This window comes from Magallana gigas, chromosome 6 (assembly GCF_963853765.1).
Source record: "Magallana gigas chromosome 6, xbMagGiga1.1, whole genome shotgun sequence".
In the NCBI taxonomy this organism is placed as follows: domain Eukaryota; kingdom Metazoa; phylum Mollusca; class Bivalvia; order Ostreida; family Ostreidae; genus Magallana; species Magallana gigas.
This window is the reverse complement of record NC_088858.1, coordinates 12708582-12734213: the sequence shown is the minus strand read 5'-3', so window position 1 is coordinate 12734213 and position 25632 is coordinate 12708582. Positions and strand designations below refer to the sequence as shown.

The window sequence follows — 25632 nt, the reverse complement described above, 5'->3', positions numbered from 1 at the left end:
AACTATGAGCTGATTGTTTGTTAAGAAAATATCCCCATATTTTAATTTCAACAGCTGTCGAATTGGATACAATCTTCAATAATTGACACCACGCTGAACTCTTCTTTAATAAACCTGAACCTAGTAATGTGAACTTGTATATCCACCTGTACATTAAGAAGGCTGGGTGGTCAACTTTACCATCAGAACTTTTAAATATAATAATTTTGACTATAAACTATTATTTAGTAAATAAAGAATCAAAACATTTTAGCTTTAAAATTTGAACTTTTTTTATTATCTTTTATACATGGCTCCTCGGCTAACTGAGGTAAATATAAATGACCACGATGATTCAGTTTTCTAAAACATGAAATTAAACTCCTCAGTCCGTACTATGAATATTTTAAAAGCAAAAATCAAACTGACCAAATTTACAGTAAAAGGAAGCGCCACAGACAGGCGATTTTGCTTCGTTTTAAGCGTAAATCGTTCTATCCTCAAATTTACAACATGCAATATAGTCACGGGGAATGAAAATCACTTCGCTGTAAGGGTCAATTTATTTTAAGCGTGTTCGCTATACTGTTTTTAACGGTTTAACTGTATTCTTTCTGAAAAACTGCTATAATAGTACATGTACTATACCTTGGTGGTCTCACTAGTTTCTGTCCCCTGCTGTTTGCCCAGGGCTGGTGATGACCCAGGGAATTTCCTTCTCTCCGTGGGAGACTATGAATTTATAAATGAAATAAAATTACCAAAAAAATACGTAATGTACACTGTATCTCAAACACACAATTTCAGTACAGTTACAGCAAACAAACAGCCAAACAAGCTTACTTACAGTGAAGTCCCTAGATCTTTCAAATGTTATTAATTATAAACTGATCAAATATGACAAATTATGAAAATAGAGAATGAAATTTGCTGTTCCCTGGTACTTCATTAAAACTGTTGAATAATATTAGCTGTATATCCTTCACTACTCACGGTTCTAGGGCTTTCTGATTCATTGCGTTTATGGTTCCTTCTGGCTCGCTGTGGTTTTAAGATGTCTGACAGAATATTTCCCCCGGACTTCCTCCTCAGTTTTTGTCTCCTTTCCAGGTACTCTGGGGCATTCTGGTGGTGAAATTTCTTTGGTGTCCCAGAATCTACATTTTCTGCAAAAATAAAACAACAATACACATGTATATATACCGGTAGATGAATTACATTTCTGTGTATTCTAGTCAGACAATCAACAATTAAATTTAAGTCACATTATCCAGGCTTCATTTCACTTCTTATGTACATGTACTGTATGTAGAATGTTTTATAGCCTTTCATTTTTTCAGCACATCTCTGAATTTTATCATGGAAGGCACACATACAAAAACATCTTTTTTTGAAATTTAAAAAGTTTTTAAAAATCCTTTATAGACAACCCTAAAATCATTTCTGACTCCTCATAATTAAGGAATTAGGAATCATTCTTTGAGTATTATGAGGTGATAATTTCAGTTGGGGCATGTTCAAATCCAATAAAGCCCGAAGGGCTTTATGATAGATTTGACCACGCCCCAACCGAAATTACATGTATCACCTTATAATACTCAAAGAATGATTCCTTACTACTCATATTTATATTATTTCCAATTTGTACACTTAAAACATAAAAACAACATTGTTTAAATCCACTATATTTTATGTAGTACATGCTAATTTACTACGCGGAGCAGCCAATACCGTTTTTCGGTTACGCTATAAGACATGCCAATTTTGTGTCACTCACGATTCATGTAGTTATTGGGTTTTAGGGTTCAAAATTGATTTGTAATGTTATCGCAGACAAAGACAGTTAAAAATGTAAATATAAAGTCTTACATACCCTCTTGTTTACTTTTGCCGAGCTGCATTACAAGACCTTTGACTTTTTCTGGAATTTTCTCCTTGTAACTCTCTAAGATCAAGCGTTTGATTTCTTGACACCATTTACGCTTTTGATCCAAATTTCTAGCCTGAGATATAAAATAGTTATTAAGTTAGTACTTTGAAAAACCCATCATAATTATCATCCTTTTAAATTCTCTTTCATATTCAATACAGGTTGTCAACCTACAACTGTTGTAAAAGTGACTCATTATAAGTAAATTTTGAAGATAACATACATTTATGTAATTAGTATGAACACAGAATAGCCACATCTCAGATGTAGCGTTTTGCAGCATCACTGGCTAAATACTTTCTAAAGTTATATTTATTATGAACTCTGTTATAATGAATTTATGGATATATAGCAAATCGATTTTGAGTCCTGCAGAGGTGAGAAATTAACCATACCAATTTAACAAATTTTAATAAACATGTAAATCTTTCATTTTCCAATACAACTATTAAAGATCCAAAAGAAAGCAATTTGTTTAATGCCTCAATAATCACAGATAACATAGTAAAAGAAAACAAATGATGTATATTGAATAAGAAGTGCATGTAATGTACTTGTAAATAAGAGGGTGTTCCCAAGACAGGATTGACCCCCACATCTTTAGAATAATTTTTTCTGTTTCAGACATTCTAACATTTAAATTCATGATTCAGACCTAACAAAAACTATTCATTGAAGCTGAATCAGCAATGGGTCTGATTTAAACACATCAGAAGAAAGCAGCTAATTTCAACATCCAAATCATTTCATTTTCATTTATTCAGTGTGCAGTTTAAATTTGATGGAAATTGGATTAAAAAAACACATTAAGCCCAAGCTGTTCACTGGCCTTTGAAATATCACAATTGATTTTGCTTTGAACAAGGAAAAAACACAGGACAAATCAATTACAGGTATACTACCTGTATATGTTTCATAAGTGCGGGCTGTGGAGTCATAACAAAGCAAATAGTATATGTAATCTACAAGGAAAAACATATTTACCTGGAGAGTGTGTTGTCCTCTGGGGTTATCGAAGGGAATCACCTGGAAACTAAGAGGCTCCTTGGGGACGCTCTCAACCAACATTAGGTTAGAACACTGTCGAAAAAAAAACCATGCATGCATATTGACTAAAATACTACAGATACTTATCAAGTAATTAACAAAATATACAAAAAATCTTGTACAGCCAAAAAGCTTGATTGTCAATAAAAGATTCATTATAAAATAAACGCTTGTAGAAAATATGTAAACAATTGTTTTAAAATACCAACCAAGATGAAAATTTTGCAGCTAAGCATGGAATCTTCTTTTTTCTTTGCAATCACAACTCCTTTCTCAAACAAAAAGACCTGTCTAGATGTCTTGGCCCCATAAACATGGAAAGCTCCCTATAAAGACAATCAAAAATGAAGTCAGTAACATTATTCTCAATCCCTCCCTCTATTCATAACATGCATTTACACAGAACAAAATAAAGAAACACTCACATACCACAGAACAGAATGAAGGAACACACCACAAAACAAAAGTGGACACCATGAACCATAAAACAGAATGATGACACAAAAGAAACACACCACAGAACAGGATGAAGACATTTACACACACCACAGAACAGAATGTGGACATGCACACACACCATAGAACAAATTGAGGTCATTCAAACACCACAAAACAGATGTGGACACACACCACAGAACAGAATGAGGACTTAGACTACAGAAAGAATGAGAACATACACCACAAAACAGAATGAGGAAATACACGAAAGAGCAGAATAAAGACACTTAAAGCCATAGAAAGAATGAGGACATACACCACAGAACAAAATGAGGAAATACACCACAGAACAGAATAAGGACATTTAGTGTCACAGAAACGAAATAGGACACACACCACAGAACAGAATAAGGACACTTAGTGTCACAGAAACGAAATAGGACACACACCACAGAACAGAATGGGGACATACACCACAGAACGGAAAAATGACACTTAGTGCCACAGAAAGAATGAGGACACACACCACAGAAAGAATGAGGACACACACCACAGAACAGAATGAGGACATACACCTCAGAACGGAAAAATGACACTTAGTGCCACAGAAAGAATGAGGATACATACCACAGAACAGAATGTGGATACAAACAACAGAACAGAATGAGGACTTAGACTACAGAAAGAATGAGGACATACACCACAGAGCAGAATGAGGACACAGAACAGAACAAGGACATACCACATAGCACAGAATAAGGACACTTAGTGCCACAGAAAGAATGAGGACACACACTACAGAGCAGAACGAGGAAATATCACAGAACAGAATGAGGGACACACAACAGAAAGAATGAGGGACACACCACAGAACAGAATGAGGACATACACCACAGAACAGAATAAGGACACACAAACTACAACAGAATGAGGATCAATATATCAACCATACCACATAATGAGGCCACACACTTTATACCTAACATACACACACAAACACACACACACACACACACAATGTAATGAGGACTGACCTCTAAGACAAGTTCCCCAAGGGTGGTGAGATCCTCTCCCTCATACTCCTCCAGTGTACTCTGGATTTCTTGGACTCGGACTGCATGCTCATGCTTGCGCTTCATTTCATTGATGTGCTGAGCACGCCCAGTCATCTGGTTCAGGGCATGGACTACGACCTCGTACCCATCCTCCGCCTTGTCATAATTCTTCACTATGTTCTACAATGGAGCATTTAAAATATAAAATTTTATTGTACGATAAAAATATTTTTGGAATCCCTAATTTATTCATGAATCAACAGTACAAGCTTTAATATACGAGTATTGTATGTATTAGACTACTATTTTCCAGGCAAAACAGCCAATACTAGTTCATGTGTATGTAGTGTATGCTTTTGATTATGAAAATATACATTACTACTTATATACACATATGGAAAAAGCACATCAGTGACTTCATAGTGATCTATGATAAAAGAAGAAAAAAAAAGAACATTGACACTGGAGGATCACTTCTGGGAGGATCAAAAGGATTGAAAGAAGAAAAAAAGAAAGCCAATACAGAGACTACAAAACTGATGTCAACTCATACATAGATATATATTTCTCTACAAGTCCTTCACCGATCAAATTGAATACAAGTCTTTCTTTGAAGTCAATTACCAAGCAAAAGAGTCAATAGTTGAAGCCCATGGTTCAAAGACTATACAAATCATTATATCAATAGTACACCTTGTCAAGGCTTGGGGTAATGTAATACTATATGTGAGGGCCATTGACTGCCCTAGCTGTTCCGAGTTTTAAATGAATGATCTCACAAAGTCACAAGACTTCATTCATAACTCAGAGGTGACTGCCTTTAAATGGTCAAAAATAGAAATACCAGGTAGCACTGATTTATCTAATGCCACTTTACAATACTTTGAACCATAAAACTTTAAGATGACCAAATTTGAAGAATGATGGAACTCTATTTACTTTAAAATAGACAACATTCCCAGCAAAAAAGGGGGTGATAAGGGAATTCATGCCTAAAATTTTGTCGCCTTTTTTAGTTCTAGATAATTAATTTTGTGTTAAAGTAGCAGCTATACAGGCTGTGATGGTAGTTTTACAATAAAACATTACTTGATACATGTATCACAACAGTAACAAATTAATACTTTAGACCAGCATGCAAGGTATGAAGTATGATCTGGTCACAGTACACAGGTGTGAGACACTCGACACCTGGATACTAACATGCAACAGGAGGTGGTATTTGAGGATTCTCTGGACAGGTTTCAGCAGGTATGCCCCCAGAGGTAGGTTGTGATTCAGGAGTGATTGCAGGGTCTTAAAAATCTCCGACAAATCAGCATCTTTCATCACTCGGGTCAGAATCTCCACGGCACTGCAATAACAAGGAGAGTTGTAACGCAACAATAAGTTACCTTGTGTATGCACTGTAGATAAAATAGGAAGTATTTGGTTTCAGTATTTACATATCATCAAAAGCCATCAATTGGTTTATTTTCAATGCATGACTTAACCACAAAATGCAATTCAAACAAGGGTTAAATCTCACTTATGTCAAGAAAAGGAATTTTAAGCTTTCCCAAAAGGAATGCAAATTGCCCATTTAAAGAAAAAAAAAACACCACTTCATAAACCTTTCCCTATGAATTCCATTTATGACACATGAATTCCATTTTTGAAATTGTTCATATATGTACATAACAATTAGAGTACCTGGGGTAATTTGTGCAGTAGTTTGTGTACACGGAGAAGCCTTCGTTGTTCCGTACAAAGCACTCAGCAATCTGTGCTGCATTGTCATCACATTCTTCTAACTCCACTAGAAATTGCCTGAATCGAAATTCACAAAAATCACCCAACCTTTAAATTAACTTTCAATTAAACTGCTATATTGCAGTGTAAAAGTTGATAGATTTGAAATCTGATCAAGAGATGTATCTGTCTGAAGGCAGTAGCAACACTTCCATCTCTTTTTATGCCACATATGTTGCTGTACCAACTAAATTCGTACCTACTAAATTCGTAGATTTGTAATAAATTCCCAAACAATCGATCTTTGTCATCTGCTGAAAGATGGAGATGTGTTGATCCTTTCAGATAATTCATGTATCCCTGAAATAATAAAGGGATTTTGAATTTTATTGAGAGAGAGACAATAATAAGCTTATATAAGTTTATGATTAAACTGATTCATAATAAGTCTATTATGAACTGTTACGTAAGTTTGAGTGTACATTTCATAATGCTACTTATTCAGAGTGTAAATTTGCTCTTTTTTCATAAAAAGGACGAAAATATGTCAGCTCTTCAGTGTGATGGGACTTAATTTACGATGTAGTTTCCGTTTTCAAGTCATTGCCCTGTAATTTAAGCATGAATTTTGCTTGAAATATTTAATAACATGATAGCTAAAGGGACATAGGAACTTTATACCTGTGAACATTTTTTTGTTAATTTTACAACCACTTGAAATTCCTGAATATTATGTTTCTTTCATGTGATAGACATTGTATGGTTACGATGTATTCCCATCAATTTATTCCATCTAAGAAATGTGACAATTTTTGTGTCCATGGTCATTCCTAATGACTTTATAAACTAGTGTATACCTGTAAACCAGTACATTGTGTGTACTTTTAATTCATACTACTTTTTCATTTAAGTTTTACTTTCTATTTGCATAAACAGAAGACATGGATAAGGATACTGTCCTGATTGTCTCACAGTCTGTCTGAGTACAGTAAAACATGGTTATAATGAAATGCCAGGGATGGGCGATTTTACTTTGTTATAAGCGTAATTCGTTATATCTGTAAAAATTACAACATATAATACAGTCATGGGGAATGAAAATCACTTTGCTGTAAGCGTCAATTCATTATAGGTGTGTTCATTATAACTATGTTTTACTGTATATTTTTTGAAAACAAAATGATCAAGAAAATAATGGAAAACTTGATCATCTGAAAAAAAAAAATGGGGGTCAGGCTGATGTGAAGTTCTTGACTGAACAATGAAATATGGATATGATATAATTGCTTACAATTACGATTCTCAGTTCACAAAAATCTCAATAACTTAAGCCATTGTTTACATAATATCTTAAGGCAGTTGTACTAACAGAACACACACATCTTGTTGTGCTTAACTTATCATAAATTAACTCAAAGCAAAATTGCTTTAATATGCATTTTCAAAAAACCTGTCCTGTAATTAAGTTATGAAGGCATATGCATCCATTAGCTACTCCTTTATGAAAATAGTTACATGTTTTGTACCGCAGACCTTTTGACACACTGTAATTTTCTCCAATGTCTTTCAGTCTACTCATTGTAAACAATTTAAATTTGTGGTTAATTTCCATATGATGTACTTGATTGTCAAGACTGGGCCATCATTATGAGCCATCATACCTTGATTTGAAATATAATCGCACAACTAAGATGTGGGTGTGTTAGGGATTTCATAAACTCTGACAATTTAAAGTTTTTATCTGCGGAGAGTCACACCTTTAACATTAAAGAGACGATGCACCTTCACACTTAAAGAAAAAACCGCACACCTGAAAACAAAGAGATCGACTTAGTTACAGCTGCTTTTCACCCTGCTAAACAATCACAGGAAACTGAATCATTTTTAAAGACCAGAGAACAATTCGTTGAGCTGTAGAGGTGATCTGCTTGTGACACAATAGCTGATAAAAAGGTTGCAGATGTCAAAGCAGGAAGTTGGAAATATCATAGCAAAAAGTCATAAGGAACATACATGTAAGCCTAAAGGACATAAAAAAAAAATAGCCCCCCCCCCCCCCCCCGTGTAAAAGTGTAATTAAAAGTTTCCAAAAAACTTTGCACTTCTAAATATTTGTTTTTAAAAAAAAAACAACTAAAAGTACCATATATATATGTAGAGTTTCAAGATAAATTTCATGACTAGGTTCAATAACACACACGTAAATATAGGTATCGAGTTAAAGCCTCTTCAAGTCTCATATAACAGATTGCACTTTTCCTTTTTTATTTCGTATTTTATGAATTGACAGAGCCAACATCCCAGGTAAACTGAAAAATCTATCCACCTGTCTACATTACCACAGGTGCTGTTCCTTGTCTGTCTTGCGTGTGTGACCATGAATGGGGTAAGAAATGAATTCTCAACATGGAACTGGCTAAGGTTTACCTACATTCCTGTGAAGGTGTAATCGCTCCATTCAAATTATCTTTTTTACCCTTATCTGAATGACCCGACCTTGGAAATGACAAAAACATAGGAATAAAAGCCAACTGGGCCACTAGGACATAAAAGTCATTTTTCTGCCAGAAATGCAATACACATACATTTTTATGTAATATATTCTCAAATACAAAATGTGCTATATATGGATCCATAAGTAAAGACTATTGTCTATGATTGGCTTCGATAATTAGGAGTTTGTACCTGCTTTTCTATTAAGGTTAACATTGAAAGCACCTGGGGTATGTTTTATGGTAAATATAGTGTATAAATGTACTGTGACAATCACGCTACAGTACTACCATCCTGTCACTCTTTATAAAACATACTGATGGGATCACAATACCACATCTGTTGTCAACTTCATTGGTGCAACTTACTATCGAGCTGTTTACTTTGCGTAATTAAAAATAAACATTAGCCATTTCCGACCTCATCTTACAACATAAGTTTTCTTTATATACAATTGATGTCAGAATTCTATACATTGTAATCCTGAGGTAAGGGATTCTGTAAATCAGAAAGGAAAAAATGCTTCGTCATGTTTGATTTTTCTAATTTTTGTTATATACAATATCAATGTTTGCCAAGCGTAACAACTGAGGGAAACAGCCAAACAGCAGATGTTTTAAACCTGAGTATAAAAACAAACTCAGAACATCACTTATTGTATAGGTGTGTTTATTATAGAAAGGTGGACGATGAAAGATGGAGACCAAGCTAAATCAAATCTGAACATCAAACAGAGATAGGGTGTGACCTTCACAAATATGTTGTATTTAATAAAGGAACATCCTTTTTACTATAACCAAGAACTACTAGCATCAGCACATTCCTCTATAAAGGAAATTGGACAGGTATATAACAACCTCTACCCCTAAAACAACAGTACATGCAATATTTCTTACATAAAAAAGATGTTGCGGTGCATACAGTTAAACTTGGTTATAGCGAAGTCCTAAGGACCAGTGGATAAACTCGGCTATTTATGGGAAAATAAATTATTCCAAACAACTTTGTCAATTGGCATATTTAAGTTTTAAAATTATAAATCAATTCTCTGTAAAAGGTGTAAAGTTTGTTATTTTTTCACCTCAACGGGACTCAAAATCAGTTCGCTAAATCTTTAAATGCATTATACCCAAGTTCTTTATAGCTGTAAAAAATTGCCAGGATTTGTTAGGAATCTTGCCAGGGACTTCATAATATTTTGCTATATTGGGGATTTCGTTACATCCATGTTCGTACTAAACAAGTTTTGTTGTATTAACAATTCAATAAAGTTTTGATATTACAGTGTAAAGCATCGGAAAAATCTGACCAAGTGTTTTACTGAATCAAACTTCTTAAATACAGTGTATTAAGCTTCAGGAATCTTATGGTAATATCTAGATGTCACTTGAATGTTAAATTGATAACAAAGTAACGACTATAAACTCATTTACTTGACTGACCAGGTCAACTTAACGGTCAAAATATTTGTAGCTCTACAATAAGTTTTCTTTTATCAAATTCCTGAAGGATAAAGCGTTAAATAAATGGATAAAAAAGGGTATACCCAGCATACCTGAATAATCTCTTTGAGGCTGGAGACATAAGTTCTCTCTGTGTCCACAATTTCGGCGATGACCCGCTGAACCCTGGTGACGTATTTGGTCGGTGAGTCCAGCGGTTTGAGCTGAGCTGAAGATGGAGTACCAGTTTTCTGTGATGTGGATGGAAGCGGGGAACCAGAGTTCACTGAGACAAGGGATGAAGAGCCTGAAGACGAGATGCTCGGACAACTGAGTGACGATGGAAGTGTAAGGGAGTTAGGGGGTATTGAGACAGAGGACAAATTCTGGATATTCTGCACATCCGTGGCAGTTATGGGAGTTTGAGGAGAAAAACTATCTTCAGACTTTGGTTCTTTCTCTGGGTCTACTAAAACTGTATGAGACTGGTTTGGGGATATCACAAGTTTACAAGATTCTGGTCCCTGCTCTAAGATTTTGTCTGATGACACATCACTCACAGAAATTCCTGGAATACTTTGAGCTGGCTTTTCTTTGATAATGGTCTGGTCCTGATTGTCATCATCAATATACAGAATAGGATCTACTGAGGATGGACTGGGGTCAGTAGAACAAAGGTTTGGTCTTTTAACCACATGATGTGAAATCGACGATGAAGATGACCCTGAGCCTTCACTCAAAGGTCGTTTCTTACAATCACTAAGGTCAAGGTCATTGTTCTCAGACAGTAAAACTTTACCTTGACCTTCAGCCTCCATAATGGAGTCTGAACCAGGTGTGTCACATTTATGCACTGTCACCGGAACTGCCAAGGGAAGTCCTTGACATGATGTATTTGCGTCCTGTGTTCCAATTTGGCTCTCCTCAGGGTTCCCATCTACTGAAGTGAGATTGTTTTCAGATGCTAAACTGTCGTAGATGGAGAGCAAGGAGGGGGCTAAATCCAAGGAGGAACCTGCAATAAAGAAAATTCCCGTTACACATCTGTACAGTCAGACAATTACAGGGGGGGAACCTATGACAGATGTCTTTGATTTAAGCAACTGTTATGTAGATGTTTTCAGCAGATAATTATTGTCATGTTCTGACAGAGTAAAACAAACCCTGTCCATTGAAGCCAGAAAAACCATGTAAAATATGATAATTCTTCACATAAAGAGTTGGCCCAACTGTTCTTCCTCCTGAGAACCTGCTTCCATTTACCATGAGAACTCGCTCTACCTGGCATTCATGCACATTAAGACCTGATTATCATCTTTGTTTATCTTGTACCGATTTCTTATTCTTCATTTCACCAACTTCAGGCACTTGTGTGTAAGGTCTTTTCCTTGTTATGAAATTCATGAATAAATGACTACATTAGTGTAGGGAATCTAGACTTTCAAGGTCTGATTCCATTGTACTATACAGCCAATGTTGTAAATAAATTACCATTTCATTACAAGTACCATTACCCTAATTCCACGTACATTTACAGAAAATCATTCACCAAAAAAAAATATTGCATGTTTTTGATGGTAGCTAGGGAAAAATCTGGATTTAGTAGCAGTAATTTCTTATCAACATTGAGTAAATAGGAAAATCTTAGATAATTACTGAACTGAAAGACATGAACAAATTTCTAATTCCTGGGAGTCTGACACATTCTTGTCTATTACCTTCAGGTTGGTTCATCCAGCCCTGTCTATTAAACCCTCCCTCGGTTATTAATTGTGAACATTTGCGCTACCTCCCGATTCCAAATGTTTACTCCCTCAATCAACAAGGATGGCCCCCAAGAACAAGAATATCAATGAATTTATAAATAAATTCTTGGGGCACTCCGTTACATTTGGCAGATGACCACTATACAAACTTGGATAAGTCATTAGTCTTGTACATCCTTGAGAGGGCCTATTACAACACCGCTACCCAAGAGATGTCTAGAGACGGCATCCACTCAGAAAACAAAATATTTGTATAAAAAGGTCAGGTTAATTATCTAATGCTCTGTGGTCAGAGTTCGAAGTGGGAGGGCAATTTTTTTCCCCTATGCAAAGATACCCGATGAACTTTCTCAAATACATTTTTTTCCGCAGTGGTGTTCACCAGATTAGGAAAATATACATAGACGCACACAGATCATTTGTGTAAATATTTGTAAATTTAAAATAGTCTTGTGTTTATATGAGTGCAATAAGGTCATTCTTTAAAGAAAAAAAGAGGTCTTTGTTTAATCTTTCTTTGAGATTTTTGAGTTAAAGCCCAGGTTATGCATACAGCTGAAACTACTCTGGCATTGAAAAAACAAATGAAATGTGACAGACACTGACCTTCATAAGTGAGCTATAAAAACTAATAATCACTGCCTTCTAAAAAACTGAGTAACTTTCTCTTCTTTCCTTATATACCCTGACGTTCCAAGTATTTCATATCTAATCTTCATACACAATTTCATGAATATTAAATGGGTCAGCCCAAGCGGAAATTTGACATAGGTCGCCAATCTCAGATGTCATAAAGTTACCTAGATCGGGCCATTATAAATTAGTTTAACGTGTCCTGGTGTGAAAACAGTTATATGAATCCCTCCTACCTTCCCTTAGGTCAATAAATACCTGAAATTCTCTCCATCAACAAAAACAGTCAAGAAACTTTATAATAGAACGATTTAAGAAAGCAAAAAGCCAATGAATTGTTTAAAAGTAAAGTGACATTTTGGGGCCTTTCAGCAATTTGTGTCCCACAGAGCAGGGATGGGTAGGATTGCTAGGGTTTATGACAGCTATAATACGTACACTTCTGGTGGGCATGCTTGTACTCTGAAATTACTGGAAGTGGCATGCTGAAATTAACTGCATTTGCCTCCAGATAAAATGACACCGTTAAATATCATGTGTTATATAATCATTGATTTAAACCGTGATATGAACATAATTTTTGACTTGATTTACACTTCTGCAGGTCTATTTTCATCAATTCGTAACTTGAAATCTTTTATATGATATGATTTGAGACGTAATTTACCCTTCAATTTCTATCTCAACAGAAAAAATAAAAATCATTTCTTTCAAACATGCACTACCAAGAAACCATTAACAAACAATTATATTAAACACATGCATGATCTTCCTCGATCTCTATCTTATTATTTCCAAATGCATGTTTCACTCAAAAACTAAAAGACAAACTGATAAAACCCAGAGATCGTCATTAACTCTCAGGAGAATTCAATGCTACGTGTATATACAAAACAGATTTATACACACTCAATTTACCAAAAAATATAAAAGAGAAATTCTAGGTTACCAAAAAATTCCTCCCAGTGAAGAGAGTTCCTGACCAACTTTGACTGCCGTGCACAACTTGTCAAATTAGCAGGGGACGGAGCACAGTTCCCCTTCATCATTCTGATGACTGGCACACTAGTCTGTCTCCTCTCTGTGACCGGGGAGTTTGGGGTCTCCACTAATAACTCTCCTCGGCTTTGAACCTGAACCCTGGAGCAATATTCCATAGTCTCTTTGTTCACACATCAATCAATCTTCTCTACACTATTAATCCAGTGTCTTCTGAATCTGTCACTCATATTCCAAAAATTCTTTTTTTAAATTCCAAAATAGTAAAAAAAAATTGAAAAAAATTTCCCGTATAAACACTCTTGACAAGCAATTGCTTCAGGCCCTGTCTGATAGTGTTTAAAATCTGATCATGTTCCTGTAATGATGGTGTATTAATCCACTCCCATTGCTGTGTTAGCTGCCTCCCTGATCTTTCTCTCTTTCTCTCTGTCTCTCCCCGTGCTCTGGTTGTGTGCTTTACATATACAATATCCAGGTAAGGCCACAACGCGTCTATTTTCACTTTACCACAGACGTGTCTGGTGATTCAACATTCAATGATTAATTTCCCACCTGATACAGAGTCTCTCACAATGGAAGACCGTTTTTTGTAGACTGTGCTAAAAGATAACACATTCAGGTCCTGCTAGAAGTGTGCCAGATTTGAAATGATAGAGCACAACAAACATGGACCGTCTCCTGCCCATGTTTTGACCCTAGGTAACCCTCCTGTTGTATGCAATACACCTCCTCTGTAAACAATGCTCAGTACTCTGACTATACAGGGGCTTGGTCTAATACCTTCCCACCTTGATCAATCTGAGTGCATGTAGAATTGCAGCATAAAACCCTTCCAATGGGTCCAATTAATTTAAATGGAAGTGAATCCAAACAATTTTTTTTCAACATGGTTAAGTACTGGTACATGCATTTGTAATTGCCTTTGTGTGAAATTCATTATTAGGGATTGCAAAATTAAATGTTTAATACAGACAAAATTAAAAATGTGTGAAGGAATATCAATTGAAGTGACTATGATATTTAAAGTTGACCAAAAGAGAGAGAGAGAGAGAGAGAGAGAGAGAGAGAGAGAGAGAGAGTATTAAGTATATTGCTATATTGCAAGTAAAAAATATAGGTAATGCCTGGTGCAGTGAGATGGCCTCCAGTGATGAGCAATTTATAGCCCAGATGTGCAATAACTGTATATATAATGTAGCCAGCTCTGTGATTCCTATCGCATTGTAGGGCACAGGGGGAGGCTAAGCATTTCCTCAGACAGGGACCACAATTAGTCACAGTCTACTGGTGCCGTTTGATTTTCTCTGGGGGTTGGGGTGGATCACAGAGGAGTGGGCTCTTTGAACTCAGTCATGCCTGGATGAAGGAGTCTGTTTTCCTGCTGCAACTGCCAAAATGATTTCATTGATTCCGGAATTCACCTCCAAAAAAATTTCTCTGACATATTTCCTATCATTAATTCAACCTTCGAGCTACTACTGCCATGTGGCTACCACATTAATAACCTGAGAAAAAATTTGTTCCTCCTCCCCGGATGTCAATGGGGAACTATGACTGAAGTCACTGACATAACTTATTTGTAGCCAGGTGCTCCTCAATTAGACTTTGAACTTCTCAGTCTGTGTGTATGGCATAATATTATCCTCATTTTACAGCAATGAAATGTTTATATTATTAGATCTCTGCAGGTATAACATTGGGGGAGTCCTGATAAGCTGGCATTCCCCAGCATGATTCATAAACACTGCACAAGCTGTTAAAAGATACACATCTAACAGGGAAAATTTGGCCTTGAAATACACATTTTCTTCTAATAATCTTATTTCTTGTCTTCAAAACAAATGAGTTAGCCAAGCATGACCAAATCAACCAAACAAGCCTAATAAATGAACCTGTTTACCTGCTGGTATATATCTCCATGGAGTGATTGCCTGAGAGGTGGCCATCTCATAATGAAAGTAAATGAAATCCAAGTCTCAATACTATTGTCAACAGAACAGAAAACCTGAAAAAACAACTCCTTGTCTGATAGCCACTGCTGACCCCATGCCTTTCTTGTATTCTTTTTTTTTACAGACTGTGGTATAATGCCCACCTCAGTCATACTGTAGAATATATCATGGACCCCCAAGGTTTAAATTATTTCATCAGTGAATCAGAGCCATTTAGTTTATATTGACAGGTCTGGAGGCCTGGGGCCTTAATAATTTGTCTGATCACTTTAAGTACAACATTACCTGTGTCTGCTATGTAATGACACCTGGTTCGTCCCTGTCAATGCATAACACTGAGAGTCCCCTGCAACTTAATACACAGATGTTTATGTACATTCAGGAAGCTTATTACGTGCACTGTGTCTACAAGGGCAATTACTCCTGCATTGAAAACACACCTGTAAAAACTAAACAGACTGGCTTTCAGAGTTGACATGTAAATACATTCTAATAAAAGTTACCTGATTGAAACAACTGAAATGAGAACTTGTTGACTTCCTAATAATCCTTTAAAGACCGTCCTGACTAACACAAAAAGTCTACTAATCTGGGACTCAAGATCGAGCAATGCACAGGTAGGCTTAGTCCCTGTCAATCACGAGCAGTGTCCATTTACGCTCCAACGACTTAATCACAATGTTATTTAAGAAAGTATTGAAGTGCAAATACGGAGCATAAATAGCACATATATACGTGAGATTTCACAGTTTAGCCGAGTCACTCAATCAGCTAGGCAGACTGAAACTCGTATGACAGTTTATGTGCTTCAATTTATCTCAAGTAAAATCAGGTAGTCTAAGAGATTCTCCTCTAATACAGGAAAAACATCCAAGAATGCATTTAATCTTCCATGATATTTTCTTTGCGTTTATAGCTTCGGCAGCATCATGATAACAGGTAAGTAATACCTATCAGACGATTTCTGCATCAATCAATGGAGTCTGACTGTTAACACAAGGAAAATGAACACACAAAAACATGTAAATATTTGTAGTAGACTGGCCCACTTACATCTGAAGACAGCCCTTGTGGGTGACAGTTCCTCGTCGCTGTACCAGTGGCCATTGGTACATCCAGTTCCTGACAGAGTCTGAAAGCAAAAAAAAGCTGGCACAATATTCCACCTGTTGAATGCATCTTGGAAATAAATTCAAATTGTCATATCAAATCAAAGTCTATAAAACTCAGTAGCAAGAAACATAACCCAAAAACGTTTGTTTCTCCTTTGATGGATAAGATCTAGAATTATTACCTGATGTTTACAAATGAAAATTATGAATCATACTTTTGCTGCATATTTAATCACTTTATGGGTCATATATTCAAATTATGATATTGTGGTTTATCATCTACACCCAAATCAATTCTTGACACTTCCTAATTTGTATAGAAATCCCAATATATATGTTTAAATGTTATTCAGACTTCTCAACCTTACCGCCGATTTGTTTGTCCATGTAAATCCTTTTCTCCGAATGGCTTGTCGCCGATCTTTCTTTGACTTATTATCCATATTTATTTACTATCACATTGCCTAACCATCAAAGTTGTATTTACATGTATTCCAAAACAACTTTTCTATACCGACTCTGTCACATTCATATGTTAATGGATAAAGAAAAACACGGTTTGTGACGATCATCTTTGATCACACAAAACTCACAAGACCTGTTTTGAAGCAATGTACACTCATCAAAAGTAAACACAGCATGTAATTTTAACCATCCAAGAGTTGATATCCTTCATTCACATGAATATTCAGGGTAAATACCGCATTAAAGTGCACAACTTAAAAACCTCCTGTATTATAGTAATCTATGCTACGTTCATGTCATGTCGAACACTGATTTTTTTTTTTTCCATGTTTTTTCTCACTCCTACGAAATGTGTTTTAAGAACGTCATCTCTCTCACATTCCAGTGGTCGTAATGACAAGAGCCTCTCGTTCATCGGACATGGTATGCTACTGACACATCACGCATATTGTTTTATAATAGAGAGTAACCAAGAAACCCATTTCCTGGTAAATATCTACCAGAAAACTGATTTCTACAAAAATCCTCAAGACACTGGAACTTGGCCTGATAAGCAGGCTCAGAATGAATAGCAGGACCTTAAGACCAAGAAGATATATTATAAGGCAAGACTGAAAATTCCTAGGGCACTCTACAACAACAATTAAAAGGGCATTAATTCCCATAAATTCCACATTTATTTAATGGATGCCTGGACACATATATCTCATTATAGGCCCCAATCTCCATACATGCAAGGTAAATAACACATCTCTGTAATACAATTCACACAACGCTGGGCTAGATTTTTTATTACTCGATCATGTCCCATCAAATTCTACGACTTCCTTCTGCCCTTGATAGATGGTTATTCAATCACATACTAAACTGTACAGTCTCCTTGGGTTAGACTCCTCATTATAATTCAAGCCACAGAATATCAAATATCCCTTGTTATAATATGTGTATTGTATATGAAGGTAATTTAACACCTGGTTTACTGCTATATTTTCAAACTTTAACCTGAGATAGACACATATAGTTGCTTTTTTAAGGTCTTCCGTTTTCAACGGAAGACCTTGTACTGATTCTGTTGGTAATTCTTTTTATTCTTTTTTTTCTTCTAGACGTTTTTTAAAACTCAAATATCTTGCTTGTTTGTTGTCCTATAAAGTTCAAATTTGCAGAGCTTATTGGTAGTTACTATTTCTCAATAGCTATGGAAAATCGTTGATATCGACACCTCCGGTACCGAGTTATTCCCCTTTTTCCCCAAAATATAGGCATTCTTGTGCACGCAAAGGCTCTGAAACCGCTCACAGCCTGTGTTACAAAGTCACAAATCTTCAAAATAGAGAGTTTGAACGTTGTCCTCCGAGTTTTGTTTTTACAATTTTCCTCCTTTAAAGTTTCAAAAAATTAATTTGAATTTGTGTTTCAAAAAATGCTGATTTTTTGTTGTGTTTTTGTTATGTAGCTCTTTAGTTTAAAATTTTCTCTAAACACATATAGAACAAAATATGTGCAAAATGTCAAGGGCTTTCACTTGACACCATTGAAAAAGGGCTGGTCCCTTAAATTAGGGGTCTAGAGCACTTAAAATTCTTCGCTTTATAACTCAAAAATGGTTAATATTTCGCTATAGCTGTCGATAGAAAAGTTGTTCATTATTGTGTTATCAATGTCGTTACAAAACTATTTTGTACCGGTAATGCGTATTATGAGTGTAAAAAGCTTGTCTTGTTAACATGTACCTGTATTCATTTGGCAAGTAAGCGAATCGTCTTCGTGCGAATAACGTACATTTATTAACAGCTGAAAGTGTTCCAGCATATACGGGATGCTTTGATTCATTTGAAAAAGTGTCTAAAAAGTATACGTGTACATGTTTTTCTTACAGCCTTTTTTTTTTGGAGTAACCTCTGTTTAGGTCCTATAGTGGACAACCGTTAAGAAAAACAAAAACGAGAAAATATAAACGTTCTTTTTCTTATCTAGTAAGATACATAAACTAGATTTTTAAAAAAAATAACTTCCATGAAATGGATTTGAGTCATTTTACTGCAAGCATTTCAAACCGACCTAAATTCTTAGTTGTGTGCGTCATTACATAACCCATCTCGCCCGCGGCCGAGAAATTCGATCGCCAAGGTCGCGGCTGGACTACCTAGCGGTCAGCGGTAATCTAATACACAAGAATCGCGTCTGTCATATATGATTTTACTTAGCAGCAAACACAAGAATCGTACACAATGACATTAAAGCTTACTCTTCTTAATTTGAATTAAACGATAGAATAAGAAATCGTTCTGTTTAATCATAAACTCGAACTGAAGCAGTATCAGACAGATAGATCAACTGTGGGATTAAAGGGGGGAAAAACTTATATTAATTAGAGTTTATTCATCATACTGCAAACATTGTAAATCTTCCTTGGTTCTGAGCTTTTTATGTGTGTTTTAACTTTACGTAAGTTATCCGATCCCTCATCCGCGGCCGAGGAAATCGGTCGCGGCTGCACTACCTAGAGGTCAGCGGTTATCTAATAACAAGATATATATACAAGAACTGTTTCAATTTTACGTTCTTTTTGTTCACCTTCAATTTATTGAATGAAACATTAGAATGTGAATTGAGAAGCCCCTCTAAAAATTGATAAAAGCGATATTGTTCCAAATCAGAAACATCATCAGACATAAATCAATAGTGAATTTGTAATTCTAAAATGTTCTAAAAACTATACATGTACTAATAATGTTATAGATAAACAACGAAAAACCACAAAGATTAAACCTTCAAATGATCACCCCTAGAACATAGCCAAGGAGATCCCGCGCGAGTGGACAAGTTATCCGCGGTAGCTCGTGTTCTTCTGCATGTACTTGATCACACGTGCATGTTTATTGATATTTTGTACGATTCCAACTATTTGTTTATTCGAGATTTTGACCGGTACATGTAAGATTGACTTGTGTTTCAATTTAAGATTTTTTTTATTTACCCACGAATATTTTCGCTAGATACTGCTGAGAGGTTTTATAGATATCGTAGAAAGTAGTTGACGTCTTCATAAGGAAGCACATAAAATGAGAGAGAAGGAGAGAGAGAGAGAGAGAGAGAGAGCGCGCTCAAAATTGGAAGCATTATTTAGCCGAATTAAGAAAATGAAACAGTCTCCAAGCGTTCAAGGCAGGATAAAAAAAATCAAATATCAAATTAACACATGCGGTAGAGGCAATTGCAACTTCTCTGGCCTTTCTGGCAAGTTTGGAAAAACACCTCGAATGTATTAACATCACCGGATGTTAGAATATTATACAAAATGGAGTCGCTTCCCATTAAAATAAGTATCGGCAAGAAGTTTTGTATGTCGTTTCTGTGTTATATTTTAGTGTATATTGATACCTTTAATGAAGTCTAGCTTACATCTCAACAGATCGTAAAATGTGTTGTAATTATATCAAGTTTTAAAAAAAGGGAGGTCGTCATGGACGCCTAGGTAATACATTTGAAGTGTTTTTCCGAGCTTGCCAGAAAGGCCCGAGAAGTTGCGATTGGCGGTAGAGGCTGACACGATAGAATTGAGGGATTTAGTGATTATTTTTAGAATGTTCACATGAGTTTTTAAACAAGATTTGTTTAGATTTTATCGGTTTCATGATCACAGTGCAAGGGATTTTTTTTTTTCAAAATGTGGCGAAGACCCATTTTTGGCGACCGCTTAACATGTGTACATTTTTCTCCTCAATGTATGTCACCTTCCCACCCGTGTGTTTATTCGGTCAGTCTATGCTAAGTCAAATGAATCCGCTCCACGTGCGACCGAAAATCTCGTGTCGCGTCAGCGCACATAGCCTAGAATATTGCCCCTGGGCTGCAGATCAGCAATTGATAAATAATTGAGTAACATTTGAAAGGATGCTTTCAATGCAGCGGTCAATTGTTAAACAATAAGTGTTTAAATATTCGATGTCAATCAACCTCACATTAAAGGTGCGATATCGTAATCTGAGAATGTGGCTAAAAAATTAACCTGTTGAACACGCTAAACTTCTATAGTTATGAACAGAATAAAATATATATTATCAGAGACTTAAATAACTTAAAAAGTTATTTATGTCTCTGGTTTTATAAGTTAACAGTTTTAAGTCAAATATTAAATAAAATTGTTCTCAGGATTAGAAGTAATGATATACGACTACATTAAGCAATAAAGTCGGTCGATCGTCATTAAATCATCAGAGTACTGCAAGTGTCGACAATTTCTTATTTCTTTGAAATAATTGTAGTAGTTCAATTGACTTGCAGACTATAATATAGCGACTTTTCTGCCTCCCAAAAATGTATGCATTTAATTGCGATAGATATTTGTTCTTGGGGATTTTACTTATTGTTATATGCACATTGATAAAAAAAATCATTGAAGTTGTGTAATATGAGGTTGTAATGCAGATTAAAACTCAGCTGAATATTTTATTTTTAATCTAGCTTGTCAAAATGGGAGATTGTTAACTTGTAGCTTGTTAACTCTGAAAAAGTCTAGAACAGAAGAAATAAAGTCTTTATAGCTTTCGCTACATCTTCTTATTTATGTGTACATGTATGCGTACATAAAGCTATTTTAGATTTTTTTTTTTACTGTATAAAAAAGTGTTGTTTTTCCTAACCTTAAATTTAAATCTATAGAAATTCAATATCTACATGTAACATCTCAAAAGCTTTGATAGCTTATTACCGCTTGGAAATCATTTAGTGATGCAAATTGACAAATGCCCATGAAAAGACATTATTGGACCCCAAGGGTTTCTTATCCTTTCCGACGATGATGAGAAGAACTCAAATGTGCATACAAATCATACATTTACATGTATATTTATATGTGATATGATAGAAATAATTGAAAAATATAGGTCTTTTTTGTGCCGCACAAAACGGGCGAAAAAGATTTTTAAACCCCACGAAAAAAAATTGAGGGGGGGGGGGTTAAATAAAAATCACCTTGTCCGTCCGTACGTCGTGTCCGGTCTATATCTTTCTGATGGAGAAACATTGGAAGTGTTCTTACTTCATACAAATAATACTCGTTACCTGACGAAGCTTCATGACCTAAACCCAAGGTCATTTGGACAAAGTAAAGGTCACTGGCAGGAAAAGTGCAAAATTTGTTTCCGGTCCACTTTGGAATTTCTTACTTCACACAAAGATTGCTTATGACCTGAGGGTGTGTAATGATTTGTTCCTAAGTCATTTAAGGAGAAACATTGGGAGTTTATATTTCATGTAAAGATTCCTGATGACCGATGATGTGTCATGAACTTGACCCAGGGTCAGTTGCGCAAGTTCAAAGTCATATTAAACATGTGTCATATCTTGTATTAATGGAAATGAGTAAAAGCTGGAGTTTGTCATAAAGATTACTTGTGACCTGTAAATATACCCTGCCTTGTCTGACTCACTTATTAAAGAAAACGAACCATCCATTATTCTCTAATAGAGAAATACGTGAGTAATGACTTCTTTCTTAGAGGGGATATCATTTGTGAGCTTGCTAACAGTACCTTTTAGATGGTCCAGTGGGAGCAATGCCCCCTTTCTCTCAACCAAAATTTCCCTTAAGTTAACGCTTAGAAAATTGGTTTTTGGGTCATTTCCCCCACCGCCACATCCACACTTTTATTATAATTAAATTAATTATATACATGTACATAAATGATGTACTTTTTAAAGTTATCCTAAACTTGAAGTAAGTTAAACAAAGAACTTGCCTGGTATGAAAATAATACTTTGAAATTGAGTCTCGTTTTCGATTTCTTGAACTTACTATTATCATATTGATAATCCAGTATAATTAAAAACCATTTCCCTTCTCCTTACACTCGCCAGGTTCTGATAGACCTGTATCAATAACAGACTATACCCACTTGACCTCCACATTTGCATACAAATTAAATAAACACCTACTTAGCAAAGATATGCCTTTATCTGTTTAATGAGTAGTGCAATACGCAATCTAGAGGTTACATAGAAAACAGGTATGAGTCTCCATTTGAAGAGTTCCAATCAATTTTCTAAAGCTCTAATTCGTAAGAAGAAATTGTCATGTAAAGATGACCTTTTATCAATACAGGGTCTGTCAGGCTCTGACAAGTGTCAGGAGAAGGAGGTATTTTAATGAGACTGATGGACAATCCTTTCGCGACACGAAGTTGCGACGGAAGACCTACTCGTTGCTTTGCAACGAGCTCGGCTCTAGTTTCTTTCTGGTTTTTGTTAATGCAGGTAATTATTAGCTAAAACAATGCATCTGTGTCTGCATCTCTATTGAAATTTGATTCAATTCTGAATCAGCATTTAAAATTTACAATCTATCATATAGTCCTTTGGGCTTTATTGGATTTGATCACCCACCGCGGCATTTTACCACCTCATCATACTCAAAGAATGATTCCTAATTCCTAAAAGCTGTAAAGACAGTTTTGGTATAAGAACCCAATCCTCTCAACTGAGAAAATCATTGACATTATGTATTTGGCATATTGAATATGAAAATAATTTCATTACCAACAAAAATATGTTTTACAAGAACATCATTTAATTTACTTCTTAGAATTCAAGTTGTTCAGAAATACACTGATTAATAAATACACCGAAATACATCAGAAATACATTGAAGCATCTTTTTTTGGCCATCAAATCCTAGTTTTAAATTATCATTTTTTAAAAATAAATGCAAGTACTTAGAAGTTTTATTATGGAAATAGTAAAATCTGTCAAATTTTGCTATTGGAATGGGTCAGATATTTGTTCAGAATTTGAGGGGGATCACTGCCCTTGTCCATATATCCCTAGTTAAATATAATGCACATACTAGTACATTTATATGATGCAAGTAATGCTATATAAAATAATATTGATATGAATAAAAATCAGTCTACCACACCCCTCCCCTCCTACACCACCCCCTGCTCCTTTCTAATTTTTTTTTTGCAGGTAAAATTTGCAGGAAAGGAGTGGGTTTCCCATCGATTTCATATCAATTCCAGTTGATAGTTGAAAAAGATATTATAAAAGCCACTCTGAAAATAACAATTTGTTACAGTCTAAAGATAACTAAATTTTAAAACTTAAAGTTTAAGAATGTGTAAAATGATTACATTATTAAAAATATATAGATGGGATAGAAAGGGAATCCAAACATTTTATCAATACATATTCTATTAATTTTAACAGTATACTAGATGATGAAACTCATTTTTTGATTGATCACCAAAGAGAAGAAATATTCCAGTTAATTAAAAGCAAAATTCCAAAATTTTTAGCTTTAGATAATGATCAAAAACTTTTTTGGTTACTCAATATCAATATTGAAGACAAGGAAATTCTTAATCTTGTGGGCAAATTTATAAATGATAACATGCTATAGTATTTCTTTTAAGTGAAATATTGTTGAAATTAACATTGTCATATATATATTTGCTATAACTGTTATACTTTAATAAATTTTACATTCTTCATTGGCATGTCTTTTTCTTGTAATTATAATAATGTCATGTGTTTGTCTGTTAATCTGGACTCTGAATTAGAAATAAATGATCTGTATCTGTATGACACCTTTATGTGTATGTATAATTACATTATATGACAGCTAGAAGAACAAATACGTTCATCTACATGTAAGTAAGTAAATTATTTATTACAGTGACGTGAACATTTCAATATTGAACATATACATCAGCTGTACATATTGAAATATAACATATATATTGTCATACCCGGCCCATCGGACCTATATGTCACTGTTTTAAATTTTAATACAAATATAAAGTCAAATGAAAGTTTACTTTTTCTCATCCTGAAAGCTTTAAATATGAATTGAGCACATTGTCAGGAAAAGTTACAGAGTAATGTTTTAAATAAATCCCTGTCATTAAAATTCTGTCATAAAAAAGTGCATTTTAAGAGGAAATTTTACATCATGTAACTAATGTCAACAGTTGTAAACCAACATCCAATTAAAGAAAAACTAAATATACATGCATATATACCAGCAAACCATTGTGTTCTGTCAACATCATTTTCGTCTTCTTCCATAACCGGACATTTCTCCAGTTCACTAAAATCGGAATCGATCCTGTAATAAAATCTTCTTGATGGTTGTCGTTTGAGTTTCACATAATTATATGTGCTTAATGTGCCATTAGTATAGCTTTGTTGACTTGAATACCAATTTTTTTACATATTTAAAAATAATTTTAATATGGTTTTATGACAGACTGACTTAAAGTTATGCTCCCCATAATCTGATAAGATTAATTTCTTTCCATTAATAAGTTTGAACCAGAGATATAATTTGTGTCCGAAAAATGTGACTTGGATCAGTTCAATGATTTAACATATTCCCCACTTCTCACGTTTATTTGCCCTTTATATTTCAGCTGGGCAAACTTATTATGATTTTGCATAATGCTTAGATACCACATACAATCAATTACTGATTTGATGTAAAACTATGATTAACTGCAGCAAAAGTCTTTTCGTCTTCGTTGTAATGAACAACTTATTTTATGATTCAAACAAGGGTTTTTAGTAGCCTAGATGGGTTTATTTT

The 25632-nt window shown here is 35.0% G+C and overlaps 1 protein-coding gene across 9 annotated transcripts in view; it reads right to left on the bottom strand.

Moving 5' to 3' along the window:
• Positions 1-25134, bottom strand: part of LOC105346307 (Pleckstrin-like protein domain-containing family G member 1) — a 29269-nt gene extending 4135 nt beyond the window's left edge. Inside the window, exons 1-12 of one of the 9 annotated variants that reach the window (XM_066087020.1) lie at positions 25070-25134; positions 16522-16600; positions 10229-11130; positions 6440-6540; positions 6142-6258; positions 5653-5803; positions 4429-4629; positions 3166-3282; positions 2894-2989; positions 1853-1982; positions 973-1145; positions 628-711 (exon numbers count right to left, since the gene is read on the bottom strand). In XM_066087020.1, coding sequence (XP_065943092.1) covers positions 628-711; positions 973-1145; positions 1853-1982; positions 2894-2989; positions 3166-3282; positions 4429-4629; positions 5653-5803; positions 6142-6258; positions 6440-6540; positions 10229-11130; positions 16522-16600; positions 25070-25099 — 2181 coding nt within the window. In that variant the 5' untranslated portion in view covers positions 25100-25134. Of the gene's footprint in view, positions 1-627; positions 712-972; positions 1146-1852; positions 1983-2893; positions 2990-3165; positions 3283-4428; positions 4630-5652; positions 5804-6141; positions 6259-6439; positions 6541-10228; positions 11131-11278; positions 11589-12487; positions 12507-13463; positions 14485-15416; positions 15619-15753; positions 15894-15971; positions 16120-16521; positions 16601-16948; positions 17613-25069 lie in introns of those variants that run through there. The other 8 variants (XM_066087019.1, XM_066087025.1, XM_066087024.1 and 5 more) reach the window with 8 other exon arrangements.
• Between the last annotated feature and the right edge of the window lie 498 nt (positions 25135-25632).